This window comes from Procambarus clarkii, chromosome 51 (assembly GCF_040958095.1).
Source record: "Procambarus clarkii isolate CNS0578487 chromosome 51, FALCON_Pclarkii_2.0, whole genome shotgun sequence".
Lineage (NCBI taxonomy): Eukaryota > Metazoa > Arthropoda > Malacostraca > Decapoda > Cambaridae > Procambarus > Procambarus clarkii.
In genome coordinates this window covers 10180201-10202007 of record NC_091200.1, presented here as the reverse complement: position 1 = coordinate 10202007, position 21807 = coordinate 10180201, and the positions used below count along the sequence as shown (strand labels likewise).

General features: G+C 49.7%; 1 protein-coding gene across 2 annotated transcripts in view; it reads left to right on the top strand.

Annotated features, from left to right (window-relative positions):
* The window catches only part of LOC123774593 (uncharacterized), a 119551-nt gene that overhangs the window by 21712 nt on the left and 76032 nt on the right, over nucleotides 1–21807 (top strand). For both annotated transcript variants that reach the window (XM_069303993.1, XM_045768991.2), the window contains exon 2: nucleotides 13841–13942. Coding sequence is in view for 1 of the 2 variants with exons in the window: in XM_045768991.2 (XP_045624947.1) it covers nucleotides 13841–13942 (102 nt within the window). In the remaining variant the exon portion in view is untranslated. The remainder of the gene's footprint in view (nucleotides 1–13840; nucleotides 13943–21807) is intronic.

The following is a 21807-nucleotide window of genomic DNA, read 5'->3' as shown; positions in this document are numbered from 1 at the left end:
AACACACACACACAGGCAACACACTCACTCACTCTCTCTCTATGATAGAGCTCAGAAGGCTTAGGAACCTGTACACCTGTTGATTGACGGTTGAGAGGCGGGGCCAAAGAGCCAGAGCTCAACCCTCGCAAGCACAACTAGGTGAGTACAACTAGGTGGGCACACACAAACACACACACACACACACACACCAGCAGGCTCTCCCTGTGTATACAACCCAAGGTCCTTCTGTCGGAGAAACTCCATGTAATCTTTATTGTATTTGCATTTTTTTTATTAATACCAGGGCCGCTGTGTGGTCTACGTAAGTGTAAAGATTAACATGCTTATGTAAAATAATAAAAGTGTCCGTTTATAGTAGTATCAAGATCTTGTGAGAATAAGAACAGCTTACTGCCGTATTGGGGAGTTGCACAAGCAGCTGAAGTGACTCAGCGCTGGCAAGGTGATCAGGGGTTAGTGGGAGAGCGTAAACTGACCCCTGCATCACCTAGTTCACCTGCAGGTGGAGGTGGTGGTAGTGGTGAAGGCAGCAGCCAATCGTCACCTACTACCCCTTCAGCGGGAGTGAAGGGGTCATCTGGGTGGTATGCTGGTTGTTGGAGACGTAACCAAGCTGTCTAGCCGTGACGGTGTCTCCACTGACGTCATGCCTGCGTCGCCTGCCTGCTTGCCAGCCCACACCTTCACCAGCCCACACCTTCACCAGCCCCCACCTTCACCAGCCCCCACCTTCACCAGCCCCCACCTTCACCAGCCCCCACCTTCACCAGCCCCCACCTTCACCAGCCCCCACCTTCACCAGCCCCCACCTTCACCAGCCCACACCTTCACCAGCCCACACCTTCACCAGCCCACACCTTCACCAGCCCACACCTTCACCAGCCCACACCTTCACCAGCCCACACCTTCACCAGCCCACACCTTCACCAGCCCACACCTTCACCAGCCCACACCTTCACCAGCCCCCACCTTCACCAGCCCCCACCTTCACCAGCCCCCACCCTCACCAGCCCCCCTCCCTCACTAGCCCCCCCTCCCTCACTAGCCCCCCCTCCCTCACTAGCCCCCCCTCCCTCACTAGCCCCCCCTCCCTCACTAGCCCCCCTCCCTCACTAGCCCCCCTCCCTCACCAGCCCACACCTCCACCAGCCCCCTCCCTAACCAGCCCACACCTTCACCAGGTCCTGTGCTCCCTGGGTTCGTCTCACTCAAGACGAAAAACTCATATCTCCAGAAACCCCTGAAAAACGTTCCTATTGCGTTGGTGTAAACATTTGAAGCCAAAATGCTTGTAACAAGAAACTGCGGCTAGCTTCCCTTCACACAAGACAAAGACAAGCTATTTAACACGGGTGGAACACGCACAAGAGGACTCGGGTGGAAACTGAATACCCAAATGAACCACAGGGACGTTAGATTTTGTTCAGTGTCAGAGTAGTTAAATGAAATATATCAGACAGTGAAGGTGGTGGAAGCAGACTCCATACACAGTTTCAGATGTAGATGATAGCGCCCAGTAGGCTCAAGAGTCTGTTCACCAGTTGATTGATAGTCGAGAGGCGGGACTAAAGAGCCGAAGCTCAACCGGCACAAGTGTTCTCCTCAGATCCCCCCCCCCCAGCCTCCATACACACCAGAATTTCATGTACTTCTAAATAGTGTTCCTTTAGCCAAAATTACCATATCCTTGCCCCATAACTATATTTTTCTCCACTAACACTTCATGTTATTTTATCTCTCTTCCCTCTCTCTCTCTCTCTCTCTCTCTCTCTCTCTCTCTCTCTCTCTCTCTCTCTCTCTCTCTCTCTCTCTCTCTCTCTCTCTCTCTCTCTCTCTCTCTCTCTCTCTCATATAATTATAATAGATAATTAAAATAGCAATGTTATAATTGAAGCCATATTAACAGTAAGAACATGGTCCATCAGTGGCCCGTATATCCCGTCATTAAGATAGTGTCGTGGGAGAGACGACGGGTCCCGTGCTGTGATTGACTGTCCACCACGTCACTCTGTAGCCTCGTCTGAGAGGACGACCAGGTCGACCAGTGATGGGGGAGAGGGCTGCCAGGTCGACCAGTGATGGGGGGAGAGGGCGACCAGGTCGACCACTGCCCTTGGTCACCTTCATATAAAGGCAAAATATTCAAATCAGAAGATGAAGTGAGATGTGTCAACGTTGACATGAGATCATTGCTCATCATACTGGGATCATTGCTCATCATACTGGGATCATGGCTCATCATACTGGGATCATGATGCAACATACTGGGATCATGACTCATCATACTGGGATCATGACTCATCATACTGGGACCATGACTCATCATACTGGGATCATTGCTCAAGATACTGGGATCATTACTCAACATACTGGGATCATTACTCAACATACTGGGACCATGACTCAACATACTGGGATCATGACTCAACATACTGGGACCATGACTCAACATACTGGGACCATGACTCATCAAACTGGGATCATGACTCAACATACTGGGATCATTACTCAACATACTGGGATCATTACTCAACATACTGGGACCATGACTCAACATACTGGGATCATTACTCAACATACTGGGATCATTACTCAACATACTGGGACCATGACTCAACATACTGGGATCATTACTCAACATACTGGGACCATGACTCAACATACTGGGACCATGACTCAACATACTGGGATCATGACTCAACATACTGGGATCATGACTCAACATACTGGGATCATGACTCAACATACTGGGATCATGACTCAACATACTGGGATCATTACTCAACATACTGGGACCATGACTCAACATACTGGGATCATGACTCATCAAACTGGGGTCATGACTCAACATACTGGGATCATGACTCATCATACACACAAACAACCAATTTATGTATTACAGAACACGGCAGGAAGGGCAGGGTAACCAGAAGAAAGTGCTAAGACGTATGATTATAGCACATGTGGGGGATATGAGGACAAGGAGCTGGGATGGGACGGCAGGAAGGAATGGTGCCCAACCACTTGAACCGTCGGGGATCGAACGGTGACCTACAAAAAGCGAAATCTTCACTTTACACCAGACCAAGTTTAATAAGGTTGTGATGGTCTATATTGGTCAGCCCGTCCTCTAAAAGTGGAGAGGTAAATGCAACACCCCCATAAGTGCAATAATGTACTATGTATGACAGTCAGGAAATGTACTTATTACATTAATGTATTAAAACGTACTATCAATTCGGAGGCTGGGTTGGTATTGATTTATGGACCGAGAGTATCAATAGTCTGGATGATCACAGAAATGTCCCGCGACATTTCCGACGGAGACCCTGGATCTTGCTAAGACCCGCGGTCTGGCCGCTCGCCATTAGTACACGAGGCGAGGCTTAAGGTGGCGGGGAGAGGTCTGGCGAGGCTTAAGGTGGCGGGGAGAGGTCTGGCGAGGCTTAAGGTGGCGGGGAGAGGTCTGGCGAGGCTTAAGGTGGCGGGGAGAGGTCTGGCGAGGCTTAAGGTGGCGGGGAGAGGTCTGGCGAGGCTTAAGGTGGCGGGGAGAGGTCTGGCGAGGCTTAAGGTGGCGGGGAGAGGTCTGGCGAGGCTTAAGGTGGCGGGGAGAGGTCTGGCGAGGCTTAAGGTGGCGGGGAGAGGTCTGGCGAGGCTTAAGGTGGCGGGGAGAGGTCTGGCGAGGCTTAAGGTGGCGGGGAGAGGTCTGGCGAGACTGGTAGTTATGGACACCCCCTGGTAATGTATTCCCCCCCCCCCCGAGAGTTATTGTATGGGTGTATTAGGCCTCGGCGCACCAGGGTCGGGCTCCCTGCCCCCCCCCCCCCACTCGTATACACATCTCTCCAACTTGTATATATATACACATGGGTATATATCACGTATACATACGCATACTCGGGGACGTATGAGGTACAGGTAATACATTTTGATGGATAAAGAGTTTTAAACAAATATTTGTTTACATAATTTGGGTATTCACGTCCCCTCTCCCCCCCCCCCCGAGGTGAGACCTCTCCCAATCCCCACAGGGGGAGACCTCTCCCAACCCCCACAGGGGGAGAGACCCCCCCTGGGGAGAGACGTCTCCTCCCCAGGTGAGCACTCTTCCCCCTCCCCGGTGACGGGGGAGGACCACCTCCGCAAGGGCGGGTTCCTGGCGTCAGCGTCCTAATTTGTATTTCATTCATTATGTTGCCAACGCCGCCTTCTCGCCTTATATAACTCTTCCCCCATAGAGCAAAGGTTCTCGCTCCTCATTACCACCTGTCCCGCGCCTCCTCATTACCCCCACCGTGTGTGTGTGTGTGTGTGTGTGTGTGTGTGTTTGTGTGTGTGTGTGTGTGTGTGTGTGTGTGTGTGTGTGTGTGTGTGTGTGTGAAGGGGGGGGGGGGTGATGAGTTACGAGGAGAGGGAGGAGGGGGGGTTAGGAGGGTTATATGTATGCCAGATGCGGCTACACTCCCCCCATAATGACCTCTACCCATTCTTACCCATTGTGGTCCTGGGGCTCGGTTCATTCATCCTTCTCCCTACCTATCATTCTCTTTCTCTCTCTCTCTCTCTCTCTCTCTCTCTCTCACTCACACACACCAGGTGTAGATATGATAGAGCCCAATAGGCTCAGGAATCTGTACACCTGTTGATTGACGGTTGAGAGGCGGGACCAAAGAGCCAGAGCTCAACCCCCGCAAGCACAAATAGGTGAGTACACACACACACACACACACACACACACACACACACACACACACACAGGCGTGTGTTGTGAGGCGGGAAGCAACAGTCATGGATGTAAGTAATGTACTCAGCCTAGTGAAAGAAAATAATATTAATAATTCAGAACTTAACTAAACAGATTGACACGAAGATGTGGTTATTGTGGTGAGTGTCAGTTTATAAGAGTAGTGAGGACCGCACGGTAGCGCCTAGATGGTGGCTGGCTTCCCATCCAGAAATATAGGTGGTAGTACCTTCAGGACTCATCACCTCCACACGTTAACATCAACGTCAGTAAGGTCACATGTATATTATGTGATGCAGCTCTGGTCTCCATACGTGTTCATGATACCCATATATTCGTTGACAAATATTGAGAAAATATAGTTGTAACTCTGGAGAGGTGCAGTGCAAGAAGAGATGATATCAGAAATTGTGTAACGGGTTGAAGGGATTAATAAAGGTGATGTAAACACCATGAATAGGAACGTAGACAAAATATAAGACACGGGACGCTGTCATAGCATCATCTCCTACAATATTAGCGACATGTGAAGGATCTACGAATAATGATGTCAAGCGACCTAACGTTTAGTGAGTATAACCAAGCAAGCGTTGCAAGTCCGGGAAATGATAGAGTTGTCTATGAGAACCTTCACATCCAGGGATGCCGCCACCAGCATCACACTTCTCAAAGCACTTTAGTACTGTTCCATACTCGCCTCCCATTTAAAGACGAGAGATATTTTTCAGGCAGAGAAAATACAGAGAACATATACTGCCTGAATGCACAAAGTTAAACATCTAAATTATTGGGTCCATCTCAAGGCAAATAAAATTTACTCTTGAAAGTAGATAAGAGAGGTGTGATATAACATATTCAAGGAAGGTACAGAAAGGTCAGGTAAATATTCACATTAAAACACATACTGGAGCAAAAGATGTCAGGATATATATAATAGACCCCTGTGAAGAGTAGAGGCACATTATATGAACATCAGAGGCCCAAAGCACTTAGACCTTCTTCACCAAATATATAGTAAATATTGCGCGATTATAAGTAGGTTTTTAAGAGGCAATTGGAATAATTCGTGCAGTAAATCCCTGATCGGATGGGTTGTGAGGGATATGTGAGCCACCAGGCCGGACGTGGGCAGCACACACACTTCAAACCGAGTACAGGTAAACATTTAACAACAAACAAAGTGTTCTAACGTGAAACCATTTAACAAGGAAACATGCAAATATGGGTAAAGTAGGAGTGGTGGTGACCTGTGGAAGAAGCCACCCAAGATGCCAGACAATTACAAACCGTTTAACTCAACTTAAACTTCCATACAAGTGTTAGTGGCTGGGGTTATTAGGACCGGCCAGGAATGGTTCAATAGGCTCGTTCGCAGCGACCTTCCTTGTTTACTTTCCCTCTTTCCTTTCGTGCCTTTCACCCGCGGGAAGTTTAGACGGCTCTCTCGCTGTTCCTGCGCTGGAGGTTACGACGCAGCCACCGTTACAGCCCCGCTCCTGTGCCAGGTAAGTCCACTACGGGCTCACCATAGCCCGTGCTACTTGGAACTGTTTGCAGGCGATGAGTCACAATAACGTGGCTGAAGTATGTTGACCAGACCACACACTAGAAGTTGAAAGGACGACGACGTTTCGGTCCGTCCTGGACCATTCTCAAGTCGATTGTGTCGTCCTTTCAACTTCTAGTGTGTGGTCTGGTCAACTTGCAGCTGTTTGTTCCCAGTAGCTGAATGTAAAACAACAACATGCAGCCACGCCTGCGATGCAGGTAAGACACAGTGGAGTCTTCTTCCTCACTGCAACTAAGTTAATCTTGGTCTGTTGCAACAATTGCCTGCTGACTCGCGCTCTTGCTTGAGTGTGGCCGTCGACTCCTGCTTGTTTATTGCGCATTAAAACCTTGATGTGAATCGTGAGGCTCTGGAGAAACGCATGCGGTGAGCGCCAGCCTCATTACCTCGACTTTTACGCGTTAAAAGAGAATGAAATCTGTATTAAACCGCTCAAGATAATTCCTGGACAGTTTGCTAGCGGGGACTCTCTAATGGTCCCATTTCTCCACATGAGAGGACCTCTTGCATGAGAATAGTAGGTCCTCCGCTCCCCCCCTCCCCCCCTCCCCGCACATGATCCCGTATAGCCTACAGGGGTGAAGATTATGGGGTGGGGGGGGGGGACTCATTTGCTGTAGTTATCAGAGTGGCAAATTACAGGTAGAGAGGGATCCTCCCGCAGGAATGAAAGGAAGTTCTTTACTCCTGACTGGCCTCGGGGAAAGGTGTCCTCTTCCCCGCCAGTCTTAGTAAATAACACTAGTTGGACGTGTAGCTCGAGTACCACTGTATGAAGCCCTGTAGCTCGAGTACCACTGTATGAAGCCCTGTAGCTCGGGTACCACTGTATGAAGCCCTGTAGCTCCAGCTTACCTTGGGACGCTCCTACCTTCACCTCTCTCCTCACATTTCTACCTTATATATTGACGTTCTCTGCCACTCTTTCATTACACGACTCTATAATGGTCCAAGACGACTTGATAACTGTCCAAGACGACTCGACAATGATGCAGGACAGAAGAAAAGGTGATCGCCTCCTGTCTTGAGGTGTGTGGTGGCTCTGGCCTAGTAATAATACATATATCAGAATCTCCTTGAAATATTAATTGTTAATCCTTTCAGGTGACCGAAAGTGGGAAATATTAGAAATGTATGATAACCCGCATTGATTATTTAAACAGCCCTGATGGCAGGGTTCAACAAGCACTTGCGTAACTACTTAAGAAACATGTTTATCTTCTCTTAATTATGGCAGCTTTTGGTTATATAAATTAAACACTTTACGACCTTCGGAACTCTACAAGTCAAGGTCAACGTTTTTATAAATAATTTCGTGGTGCTTCGGAGCTCGTAATCTTCGGTCAGTGTAAATTAAGTAAAGTTGTAGAGATATCGTAAGTGGTCGCTAAATGCTTGATGTATCCTGGTCGCAGAATTACCTTTTTGGGGGGGCTATCGAGGATCCTAATACATATACCTGTATTGTATCTATGGAAGATTATTCTCTAAACTTGCCACCGAGATATCCAGAAGGGAAAACTTTCCCAGTAAAGTGTGGTGTTGTGTGTGTTCGTCAAGCCTGGTGTTGCGGGTGTCTCATCAACACCGCTGCATGTTATGGCAACCTTTTTTGTTTTCAAACAATTCAGTTGAGATGTGTGAGTGCGGCAACACTCGCACGGCGCAACACACGCGCCCGTGACTTGCCAGAATGCCTTCATTTGTGTTTCGCAGCAGTGGCAACATTTCAAGCCTTGTCAACACTGGAAGCCTTGTCAACACTGGAAGCCTTGTCAACACTGGAAGCCTTGTCAACACTGGAAGCCTTGTCAACACTGGAAGCCTTGTCAACACTGGAAGCCCTGCCAACACTGGAAGCCCTGCCAACACTGGAAGCCCTGCCAACACTGGAAGCCCTGATAACACTGGAAGCCCTAATAACACTGGAAGCCCTGATAACACTGGAAGCCCTAATAACACTGGAAGCCCTGATAACACTGGAAGCCCTGCCAACACTGGAGGCCCTGCCAACACAGGAAACGTGTATTACCAGTTTCTCTCACAATAACATCCCCTGGGTTTAAAATGCTTGATTCTAGCTTTTCAATGCAGAGTTCCTACTTCCCCCCCCCCCCCCCCCCCTCTCTCTCTCTCTCTCTCTCTCTCTGTCTCTGTCTCTGTCTGTCCTTCTTGAGAAACGTGTTATGATAGGTAAGAGGGCGTCCGCCGGGAGACAGGAGGGGGGACGGTGCTCCGCCAACTTTCACGGGAAACTGTTTGCCGTGAACGTGAATGTAATGTTTGTGGCCATTACAGCTGCCGGCGACCTGTCTGCCGCCGGCCACAAGCGCTCACTTGGTAGCTCTTTCTTCCGAGTCGCTCGCCATCGCAACTCCCTGAAAGAGATAGTTTACAGCACAGGAGGTGTGCAGTCTACTTCAGCGAGATTCTTCCCATTTACAATGGCTCCGTCGCAATTGTCTTGGTTACTTTTACTTTCTAATTCATTTTGCCATGAACAGAAAAAAATCGCACGGAACCCAGTTTAACACAGTCTTGTCTGTGGACAAATTAATTTCTTGTTATCAGTCTGTCATTGCTTGAGGAGTGGGACATTTTTTTGTTGTATGTTAAGAGGCTGTTCTTGCTACGACAGGTGTAGCAGCTGCCAGAAATGTGCGGCTGTGTTTAACTCTCACGTGTGTAACGATCTGTTCTCCATCCCTAAGTGCATTGTAATAGCTTCGGTTTTGTTTAATATTTATATTTCCAACATTTAATTTGTCAAACATATAAAACGTGTAGAAATTCCTGCTGTTGACCGTCGTATTTAGGGCTTTTGTAGTCCCGCTTTTACAAATTCCCCAATAACATAAACTTTTACAAAACCTTCATACAGATTAATTTCTATTTGTACTCTGAAATCTTCCGAGGAGTTTTTTTTTTTAACTTAAGAGAAACTAGTAAAAAGAGAAACTAGTAAAACATAGGAGTGACGTCCTTATAACTTGCACAATTTTTAGTCAGATTTCTTGTGATTGCTAAATATTTTATTTGTCCGGGCGAAGGGTGGAGTAGGAGTTAAGTGATCAGTATTCTGGCGGTGTCCGACCTCGGCGCCACCTCCCTCATCGTCCCTATAACCTCCACCCCGAGCCTCCCGCCCATCTTTACTGCCTTCTTCTTTACTTTATATACTCTAGGTCTATGAAAATACAATATTTATACGACAGTGTATGCGTACTTATTAAGGGTGTTTTGATATTATAATTGAGTTGTCGGGGCTGGTGGTGGGTGTAAGGCAGTGAGTAGAGGCGCTACAGCCTGTGCCATCACTGCCCTTGCTTTCCTGCAGCCTAAAAAACAGAACGAGAAGGAACATCGCTGCCTCCCACCACTACCATGATTATGTTTACAAGAATGAAGAAGGGTGTGTGTGTGTGTGTGTGTGTGTGTGTGTGTGTGTGTGTGTGTGTGTGTGTGTGTGTGTGTGTGTGTGAATAAACTCCAGCGGTGAGGGATGGTGAGGTGTGTTTTGATGGCGAAGCTTTGGTAAATTGTAGGTTGTTGGTGAAGGCAGGGCGCATGCGACGCCTGGCCCTCTCCGTCGTATAAGGCCATCCGTCATCCCGCATTCCTCCAGCTTCGCCCTCTGCCTCTCCTCAACCTGGATTGTACCTGAATGGGGTTCTGGGAGTTCTTCTACTCCCCAAGCCAACCCGGGACCAGGCTTGACTGAGAGAGCTTGGTCCAACAGGCTGTTGCATGGAGCGGCCCGCAGGCCCACATATCCACCACAGGCCGTCCATATCATAACTTTCTTTAAAAACTGATAAGGCTGTCTATAATTTACGTTTCCAATCCTTTCCCTACCAGAGGGTGACAGAGGCCTCACTTAGGGATAACTGAGCCTCCTCCAGCCCGACCATTAGGCCCCCTCCCCCCCCCCCCTTCCTCTCGTAACCTTTCTTGTGTTAATCCCTGTTCAGAGCCGGCCATGGCTGAGCCCACTACCCCATGGCTGAGCCACTACCCCATGGCTGAGCCCACTACCCCATGGCTGAGCCACTACCCCGGTCTCACCCTCACCTCTCCCACTACTTTCAGCCGTTTTTTAACTTTAGCTCAGCTCTAATTTCTTCACTTCACCCTTACCTTGTTCTCCTTAGCCCTACCTTCTCATCAGCTCTGCCCTCTCCTCAGCCCTAATTTCTTCACCTCAGCCCCACTTTCACCTCGGCCCTATCTACACTTTAAGCCTACCGTGGCCTCAGGCCTACCGTGGCCTCAGGCCTACCGTGGCCCCAGGCCTACCGTGGCCTCAGGCCTACCGTGTCCTCAGGCCTACCGTGTCCTCAGGCCTACCGTGGCCCCAGGCCTACCGTGGCCCCAGGCCTACCGTGGCCTCAGGCCTACCGTGGCCCCAGGCCTACCGTGGCCTCAGGCCTACCGTGGCCTCAGGCCTACCGTGGCCTCAGGCCTACCGTGGCCTCAGGCCTACCGTGGCCTCAGGCCTACCGTGGCCCCAGGCCTACCGTGGCCCCAGGCCTACCGTGGCCCCAGGTCTACCGTGGCCCCAGGTCTACCGTGGTCCCAGGCCTACCGTGGTCCCAGGCCTACCGTGGTCCCAGGCCTACCGTGGTCCCAGGCCTACCGTGGCCCCAGGCCTACCGTGGCCCCAGGCCTACCGTGGCCCCAGGCCTACCGTGGCCCCAGGCCTACCGTGGCCCCAGGCCTACCGTGGCCCCAGGCCTACCGTGGCCTCAGGCCTACCGTGGCCTCAGGCCTACCCTCATACCAGATAATCGCTACTCGTATACATTCTCTTCTTATCGGTGCTCTTCTTTACTCTCGCTGTGTTTTCTCTTCTTCAGTCAGTTATACTCGTTTATTGGGAAATAAATACCAATTTGCCTTAGAGACGAAAATAACATTGGGTGAACATTTTCCACTGACTTGAGACAAGGAGGCGACACCCCCCCCACCCCCGGACCGTCGGCACACCCGCTCTGGGGCGTTTGAGCATATGACAAGATTTATTCCTTGTGCCGCACCCTGGGCCACGACGCTCCCAGCCCCTCCACGCCACGTCACACCCCTCCACGCCTCTCCACGCCACGCCCCTCCACGCCTCTCCACGCCACGCCCCTCCACGCCTCCCGACCCCAGGCCACGCCTCTCCACGCCACGCCCCTCCACCCCATGTGTCCAGTTAGAGGTCACAACGCTATGTGGGAACTGTGTCCAGTACCGTGTATGAATAACGTGCCATGTGAGAGGTGTTGGGCATGCCCAAGACGCCGTGCACGCTTCCATTAATGTTGCGTGGTGTCACAGTGGCCAGTCTCTGTGGTACAACAATATACACATACAACCTCTGGCACTGGTGGTAACCATATCACGACTACAGCGTCATCTGATCCTCCAGGTGGTGGCGTGACTTCACCTGCAAAGGCTCAGTTGATAGTCTGAATCACCTCTACAACTGTTGTAATATAAGGGTTTACTAATATGGGCCAATAGGCCTTCTGCAGTTACCTTGTTCTTATGTTAATACCATTTATTTTGTTAAATAAGACCAAAAAAGTAAGATTAATAATTCTAACACGAATTTTCTCTCTTATGTTTCTTTTTACTGTTGATGGTAATTGGAAAAATTAATTCTCAAATCAAGAATTGATTTTTCAATTACCATCAACAGTAAAAAGAAACATAAGAAATATTGAGAAAATTCGTGTTAGAATTATTAATCTTACTTTTTTGGTCTTATTTAACAACATATGTTTACAAGAAAGACTGCTACCAAAATACACTAATATTAATACCATTTATTATATTTAAAGCTGTTCAGTTTGTATATATTGTTGCAATGTCTGTCTTGAAGTGATGTTTGTAAACCATGTTTTATATCTTATTTTGTTATACATTTTCACTCAAATGTATACTTAACTCAGCTTGTGCTGAGGAGCCTCACTGTAGCACAGTAACAATACTTGCTCAACACATTGTTCAGTGTTCAATTATATTCCAAGTGAGGTAGAACACAGGCTGACGCTGGAGGACATTACTCTTAATGTTGCAAACACTTCTAACACTAACTAGCCAGTGTTATATTGACCTTACTGAGAACATTGATACACTGTCAGCATCGTGTAGATTTTACCTCAATATTAACATTGCTGCCAGAGCTCTCGCGGTCACACTGACGTCTCTTATATTATTGACCTGATATATATTGTCGCTTTTTCTTGCCAAACTTAAAATGTAACATTTGTGAGTAACGACATTGATCGGCATTTGCATATTTTACGCCCAGACTGGCGCTTGTTCCCATCCTCCTGGGAGTTTAGTGTTCCTGTTGTGGCGGTACAGTTATGGAGGCGAGAGGTGTTTCCTGCGTTCCTGACACGCGGGAATGTCTCATCACAACTCATAACTAATTCTCCACGCTTCCTCAATAGTGTAGTTCCCTGGTGGCGTAGTGGCAACACTTGTCCCGCGCCTCGCTAGCGACATGGTGTCGGTTCGATTCCTGGCCGGGGAGGATTCACTGGGCGCCAATGGTTAACTATTCATCCTTGTTCAACCAGCAGCAATTGGGTACCTGGTTGTTAACCGATTAGCAGGTCGTATTCCAGAGATAACAATAGGGTAAGACTATGAGCTATGAGAAGGGAAAGGAGCTCTAAGCTTGCTAACAAGATTCAGAAGTAGTCTGCTGCTGTAATGTCCTGTACCCACCATTGTTAGAACCCCCAGGCCACACCCAGGCGTGCCTGCTGTAAGAGCACTCACTGTAACTGATGGGGTACACAGGGACCCTGATGGGGGTCTCTGGCGTAATAGGCATAACGAGGGCTTGGAGGTGTATTGCTTGTTTACACCACAAGTGTAACTCTTGTCGGCTTGCATGTGGACTCGTGTGTGTGTGTGTGTGTGTGTGTGTGTGTGTGTGTGTGTGTGTGTGTGTGTGTGTGTGTGTGTGTGTGTGTGTGTGTGTGTGTACTCACCTATATGTACTCACCTATATGTGCTTGCAGGATCGAGCATTGACTCTTGGATCCCGCCTTTCTAGCTATCGGTTGTTTACAGCAATGACTCCTGTCCCATTTCCCTATCATACCTAGTTTTAAAAGTATGAATAGTATTTGCTTCCACAACCTGTTCCCCAAGTGCATTGTGTGTGTGTGTGTGTGTGTGTGTGTGTGTGTGTGTGTGTGTGTGTGTGTGTGTGTGTGGTGGGGGGGGGGGGACTCTCAAGGAGTGACCCTGATTGCTACCACAGGCGAGTCCATCGACCCACTTGCTTAGTCTCACGCGTGTGGGTGTTAAGTAAAGCAAAGTTTATTACATTGTTGATATTGAGCGATGGGTCGTGACGAAGTCTCGTAGACCCCGACACTGATGGGTCTGTTGTAGACGCTGACAGTGATGGGTCTGTTGTAGCCAGTGATGGGTCTGTTGTTTACCTCAACAGAAACAACAGACCAAGTATTTTAGTTGATACAGAAATGCTTATAAATTTGTTTGCTTTATTGCAGTTGGTGAGGCGCGGGGAGGCGGAGGAGAGTGAGGTAGAGAGGATCCAGGAGCTCTTCCCCCATGACGACCTGCGGCTACATGAGCGTCACCCAGTCACTCAGGTAAGTCCTCACCCACATGTTACTTCTCTCGCCTCATAGCGACATGTTGTTATAGATTCAGCTACTCGGAACAGGTTCCAAGTAACACGGGCTATGGTGAGCCCGTAACTTACCTGGCACAGGAGCGGTGACCTCATTGGGCTTGGGATTTAGTACTTTTAAATTTTTTGTGTCACTGGGGTTATTACAAATGTATATTCGTTGTTACTACTTTTGGGTTGGTTACATTTTTGTGATGGTGCGTTCTGCTGGTGGTGCCTCTTGGTGGTAGTGCCTCTTGCTGCTGGTGGTGCCTCTTGCTGGTGGTGCCATGGTGGTGGTGCCATGGTGGTGGTGCCTCTTGCTGGTGGTGCCATGGTGGTGGTGCCTCTTGCTGGTGGTGCCATGGTGGTGGTGCCTCTTGGTGGTAGTGCCTCTTGCTGCTGGTGGTGCCTCTTGGCGGTGGTGCCTCTTGCTGGTGGTGCCATGGTGGTGGTGCCTCTTGCTGGTGGTGCCATGGTGGTGGTGCCTCTTGCTGGTGGTGCCATGGTGGTGGTGCCTCTTGCTGGTGGTGGTGCCTCTTGCTGGTGGTGCCATGGCGGTGGTGCCTCTTGCTGGTGGTGCCATGGTGGTGGTGCCTCTTGCTGGTGGTGGTGCCTCTTGCTGGTGGTGCCATGGCGGTGGTGCCTCTTGCTGGTGGTGCCATGGTGGTGGTGCCTCTTGCTGGTGGTGCCATGGTGGTGGTGCCTCATGGTGGTGGTGCCATGGTGGTGGTGCCTCTTGCTGGTGGTGCCATGGTGGTGGTGCCTCTTGCTGGTGGTGCCATGGTGGTGGTGCCTCTTGCTGGTGGTGCCATGGTGGTGGTGCCTCTTGCTGGTGGTGCCATGGTGGTGGTGCCTCTTGCTGGTGGTGCCATGGTGGTGGTGCCTCTTGCTGGTGGTGCCTCTTGCTGGTGGTGCCATGGTGGTGGTGCCTCTTGCTGGTGGTGCCATGGTGGTGGTGCCTCTTGCTGGTGGTGCCATGGTGGTGGTGCCATGGTGGTGGTGCCTCTTGCTGGTGGTGGTGCCTCTTGCTGGTGGTGCCATGGCGGTGGTGCCTCTTGCTGGTGGTGGTGCCTCTTGCTGGTGGTGGTGCCTCTTGCTGGTGGTGCCATGGTGGTGGTGCCTCTTGCTGGTGGTGCCTCTTGCTGGTGGTGCCATGGTGGTGGTGCCTCTTGCTGGTGGTGCCTCTTGCTGGTGGTGCCATGGTGGTGGTGCCTCTTGCTGGTGGTGGTGCCTCTTGCTGGTGGTGGTGCCTCTTGCTGGTGGTGCCATGGCGGTGGTGCCTCTTGCTGGTGGTGCCATGGCGGTGGTGCCTCTTGCTGGTGGTGCCATGGTGGTGGTGCCTCTTGCTGGTGGTGCCTCTTGCTGGTGGTGCCTCTTGCTGGTGGTGCCATGGTGGTGGTGCCTCTTGCTGGTGGTGCCATGGTGGTGGTTGTCAGTACAGTGTTACCACTCTAGGCCTCACCTCCGTAGGATGGTGTCAGAACTGTGCCTTACAGCAAGGAACAGTTGAATGGTTGTCTGGGAGTCACTGACATTAATTAGTATTATCAGAAAATATTATTTGGTATTTAATTGTGATGGTTTATTGACATTTTGGGTTCATACCAAATATATTTAATTTAGTTTATTCTCCCTTGTACGGTTGTCTGTAGTCTATCGCAGTGTTTTCTTATTGTGGCCGTGCATTGGTCGGCCAGGTGGCGCTGTCAAGGTGTCTCTGGGTCGGCCAGGTGGCGCTGTCAAGGTGTCTCTGGGTCGGCCAGGTGGCGCTGTCAAGGTGTCTCTGGGTCGTCCAGGTGGCGCTGTCAAGGTGTCTCTGGGTCGGCCAGGTGGCGCTGTCAAGGTGTCTCTGGGTCGGCCAGGTGGCGCTGTCAAGGTGTCTCTGGGTCGTCCAGGTGGCGCTGTCAAGGTGTGGGACTAGGGTAGCGTGCCTGAGTGATCTCCCTGGTCTGGAATAAGAGGTCAGAAAGGATGACGTGTTGAAGGATGAGGGCGGCGGTGCCCTGTGTGCCGACACCCCGCCCCTCGCCTCCTCCCCCGCCCTCTGGTGCACCAGCCTCTCATTCAGTCATCCCAGCCAGCTGCTGTTGTCATCGTGTCCCAGCCGTTAGTCTTGCTGTGGCCCTTAACCATCCCCGCCCTCTCCCTCTCTACCAACATTGTCAAGACCAGTCTCTCGTGTAGCTCTTTTGTGTTATATTATTGCGGCTCCCAAGAAATGATGTTGACCCATCAGCCCACTTGATCAGGGGCTAGTTGGACGAGTCTGGCAAGTTGTTGTGTCTTCCACAAGGTTGTTGTAACGTGTGGTGGTGGGCGAGCACCGCCACACGTCTCGGGAGAGAATGCCCTTCCCTCAGTCGTACTGGCCACCTAGGAAATACCTCATATCGGTAAACCTTGCAACACCACTCACTATCTTGCCACATTGTTCAAGGTACATAGCATATATTAATGTAACTTGAGGCCTCGGTTCCTTGTAGGTCATGCTTCAATTGAGGTTTTTGCCACTTAAGTGTATTTAAGGGAGAGGAACATGAAGCAACAGGACGTGCACGGGGTTATACAATGGCAACGAAATACTAATCTATCCTTATGTTACAATTCCGAAAGACTTCTCTTTTATTTGTATGATTTACTGCGTTCATTGATAAGGCCCAGATGAGCGCGTTCTCTCACTACACCTGACAGGTGTGCTGGGGTGCCTCCTGCCACACCTGCCTCTCCGCACCTAAATTATTGGGATCGTCTCAAAGCTCTCCAAATGTACTCACTAGAAAGGAGACGAGAGAGATACCAAATAATATACACGTGGAAAATACTGGAGGGCCAGGTCCCAAATCTGCACAGTAAAATAACAACGTACTGGAGTGAACGACATGAAAGAGAATGCAGAATAGAACCAGTGAAGAGTAGAGGTGCCATGGGCACAATCAGAGAACACTGTATGAACATCAGAGGTCCACGGTTGTTCAACGTCCTACCAGCGAGCATCAGAAATATTACAGGAACAACCGTGGACATCTTCAAGAGGAAACTAGATTGTTTCCTTCAAGGAGTGCCGGACCAACAGGGCTGTGGTGGGTATATGGGCCTGCGGGCCGCTCCAAGCAACAGCCTGGTGGACCAAACTCTCACAAGTCGAGCCTGGCCTCGGGCCGGGCTTGGGGAGTAGAAGAACTCCCAGAACCCCATCAACCAGGCATCAACCAGGTATCAACCAGGGGACACTCCCTCTCTTGACGCGACGTAACCCATTGTGTCAGTGTGGTCACGAGCACCTGTACCCGCCGGAAGTGTTGGGTGAAGTGCGTGACGGTGGACAGAGGCTGGACGGGTGAAAGTCTGCGGGCGCCCACCATACTACACGTAGCCGCCCACGTAAACAAACTTTCCCTTATCACAACGCCCACACCGCCATCCACGCTCTTATTCCTGGCATTTCCTTGGCCTAGGTGAGGGGGAGGTGGCACCCACTGTATTAGGTACCGGTGGTGGCAGGTACCGGTGGTGGCGTGTAGGGGGCGGCAGGTACCGGTGGTGGCGTGTAGGGGGCGGCAGGTACCGGTGGTGGCGTGTAGGGGGCGGCAGGTACCGGTGGTGGCGTGTAGGGGCGGCAGGCCGCGCACGTCGCCGCCCACTGTGCACGTCGCCGCCCACTGTGCACGTCACCACCCACTGTGCACGTCGCCCGCACCATTTACCAGTTGGCTAAGACGGTCATCAAAACTATCTGTAACTAACAACCAAAACTTAACACTTGAGGGTCACTCTTAAATCTCTTAAAGAAAATCACCAAGACGGAGTATTCACTCTGGTTCTTCAAAATTAAATAGGACTGATGGACACCCTTCAGGTGTTTGCGTATGATCAGATTATAGGTGAGTTGACCATTAAGAGTTCTTGTTCGTCTGTTGAATTCATTATAGGGACTAGCACATCAAAAGTCTGCTCCAAAGCTTATACCAACGGTCAGAATGCAACATGTTCAAATTGCCTGGCACGAGGGTACTAAAGACAGCCATTGGCTCGAGCTGGAAGCATCTCCAAGACCTCTGGAAGACTCACATGTGCAACATTTTCCATAAAGATATCTATAGCTGTGAAATGGGATTCGTGTCAACTATTTCCTAAATAATTATCTTGAGCAACTGGATATTGTTACCAGATAGACGGTCTAGACAAGGAGAATTAAAATAAATAACAAGACAAAGTTGTGTGAATTCGTTGAGCAGTGTGTGAGTGTGAAGGGCGCCTACGTCAGAGCCATTACCCCATCATTACCTGTCCTCCGTCAGGTAACAAAGGACCACAGCTCTGCCTGATGCTCAAGTTACCAGTATATGGGACGGACCACCGCCACCATCTGTGGGTGACGGTGGCTGAGGGACGCGAGGAGGGACGGTGTGTTTACCTTGCACTAAAGATCTGAGCGTCTGCAGGGAGCTTGGCCCTCAAACGCCTAGACCTTGCGGCTTGCCTTTGTTTCCGATCAGTCCGCGACGCGTTATGTAACCCTTCTATGTTAATAGAGGAACAAGTCTCGCGGAGAGCGCGAGTGCCATGTATTGTAAGGCACCCACACTCTCCACGAGACCTGCTCTATTAACATCTTCACCCACGTCCACACTTCCACTAACATCCACCTCTACAGCCTCCTTGGCATTCGCAACTTGACCCATGCAAGTACGTTAATTTCCAGGCCAGTTATCTTCCTCGTAATGCCGGTTACGGCATAACTTCCAACACCACCAACCTTACACTCTTCTCCCATTTAAACCCACAATACTACACACACACACCCACATCACGGTTGAGGTGACGGCGAATGTGGTGACGTACATGATGATAATTCCTCTCGGAGAGGTAAGGGACAAAGAACTGGAAGAGGACCAAGAGAGACGGAAGAAGGGCAAGAGTCTGGGAGACGACCCTAGGACAACCTGTGGTCGCTACGACATCAAATGCAACGTCCTGTGGTGTGGAATGAGCACAAGGACGAGCAGAACAGCAGCCCATGACAACAATGCTATGCTGGCTGGCTCCCTGGATTGTTGGCGCTGCCCATCATAACGTTCCTTATTTGTTATTAACATTGGTACCTGGTCAATTATGCCTTTGCCCAAAACTATATGATGGGTTACATAGTTTGTGCGGAGCGCTAGATATGTGATATCCTCAAGAACACAGCTTGAGCACACTTGCACCGCTCCGGGTGCCTCATACCGGCAGGTCTGAAGGGTCTAATGACTGGACATTCAGTAACGTGGTGTGAGATCATGTCCCAGTTCCTGCCCACTGAGCTTACACCTGTAGTGCTCAGGATTCTGCAACCCGGCACCTGTAGCCACCTGCCACAGGTAAAGGTAGCCACATCTACATAGGATACCTGATCAACTAGGCTGTGATTCATACGTCAGGCTGCGAGCAGCCGCGTCCAACACTGGTTGACCAGTCCAGCAACCAGGAGACCTGGTCGAGGACCGGGTCGCGGGGACGTTGATTCTCGGAATCTTTGCAAGGTAACCGCTAGCTTGGTAGGTCCATATATATGATCAAAACACATCAAGACTATATATGCAAGTGCTTTCAGACCTTTGTCTGATTTCTTTCCAATAAAACCTGAATGTTCGGAGCAATATAGTCTTAAGAACAGAAAATGGGGGCACCTAAGTCTAGTTCGGGTTCATCTTAGTTGCATGCTAATTTGGCTGTTGTGTTTATTTCACAATAATGAGTTGTATTTGTATGAGATTGCATCCTCGTAATAGACATTTAGAACCATTTATTCTGTGCAGTGAGCATGTTATTTATTGTTGCTATTATAGGGTTCTTGTAGTCTGTCTTGCAAAGGTTTCCAAGAGCTTGAAGAGCAGACTGAATCACAGAAAATTACTCTTTTCCTTTGGTTTTAGTGCAGCTAATTCTGTTTGAGCATTAGTGTGTTGTTTAACCTGACACTGTTAGTTCAGCATTATTTCCATAAATCCTTCAGGCAGCTGCAGTGCGACGGCTGGACTACCCTTAGTGTAGCATAATGCTCCAAGACCTTGGGAGGTTTTATAGAGCGTTCCGGCCACAGTAATGACACGCCCGGCCATCTTTTATCATGGAGACGAAGACCGTCGGTATGCCATCTAGTAATGAGGGGAATTCCTCTCCTGTCATGGAGGGATGACTTCCCCTCCGGTGTGTTGCGCTGCAGGAACCTCAGCTGTTTTGCCGTGTGACAATGGTAGCCGGACTATGTCGCCGGTGGATTACTCCTGCGTCTCCTCTTTTGTCTCACGTTAAGATTATTGGTGTGTGGTGTAGCGAGGGTAGGTCTCACCACAACAGGTGGGACACCGCAGCCTGCAAGTGATAGACTATTTATAATTTCACACTAGATTGGACGGTAGAGCGACTTGTAGGTCGACGTTCAGTCCTTGACCGTCCAAGTGACTGGGCACCACCTTATCCTAAATCCTTATCCGCATATCCCTTCCAAGTGCTACATAGTCTTAATGGCTTAGTGCTTTATCCTGGTAATTACCTTACCTTATAATTTCATAAAAAACTAGATAGGATATAGGAAGAGAGGCAACAAGGTGGCAGAGACAAGTGTCGGGTTGTGGAAGTTTCAAGAGAATGTTGTGAGTGGCCGCACTCACCTTCATCATAACACAGGTCCTCGCCTTATTCATGTCCCGGACTTCCTCCTCCGGCAACATAAATTTGTTCACATTAACCCTGTCTATTATTTCTTCTTATGGTGGTTGTGTTGGTGGCGCATCTGTCATTATAACCCATCAACTCGTTGATGACGTGGACGGGGGTAGTGGTGTGTCACCTGCAGCCCCTCCCCCCCCCCCCTTCACCTTTTCGTTCAAAATTCTCAGGGGAATTGACAGGGTGGACAAAGATCAACTCTTTAGCGCGGATGGAACACGAACAAGGGGACACAGGTGGAAACTTAGTACCCAGATGAGCCACAGAGACGTTAGAAAGATTTTTTTCAGTGTCAGGGTAGTTAACAGGTGGAATGCATTAAGTAGTGTTGTGATGGAGGCTGACTCCATACACAGTTTTAAATGTAGATATGATAGAGCCCAATAGTAGGCTCAGGAATCTGTATACCAGTTGAGAGGCGGGACCAAAGAGCCAGAGCTCAACCCCTGCAAACACAACTAGGTGAGTACCTCCCATCTACTACCATTGCCGCCCTGATCAACAGCACCACCACCACCACCCTACTAACAGGTGCCACCGTTTACAACAAAGGCTGGGTGCTAGGGCCATATTCCTGCTGCTAATGAATGTGTGTGACCTGCCCGAGGGAGCCAACTCGGACGTGTACCTGTACACTGCTAATGTCAATGAATGGAAGAACAGTAAGGAAATATTCCGTTTCTTGTATATTGGTGTACTATTTGCCGTCCTCCAGCAGCTGGGGCAACTTTCTCGCCAGAACCATTACAAATCAGGCCTAGAGGTGTAGTAACGGCACGTGTTGTTTTTCAGGATTAACGGTGACAGATATTTGGTCCAACAGCTTTCATTTCATCTGGTGATGCTAGCTGTCTCACTACTTCCTCTGCTGCTACCGCAGTATTTGTCGGTGCCTGGTCTCCTTTACCACCTGGTCCTTCTCCGTCGCCAACACTTCTTGGAAATTGGCATTTAGTTCTGCAAAAATTTCCTGGTCATTTCTTGTATGTTCTTCTCCCAACTTGTATAGTCTCCACACTTGGTTATTCACTCATGTTCTTTCGTATATGGCTGTGTGGTGCCCGCTTGTTTCTTAACTTTGGATGGAATATTTTACTATTTTGTTTCTGATATTCATATGCTGCACCTGGT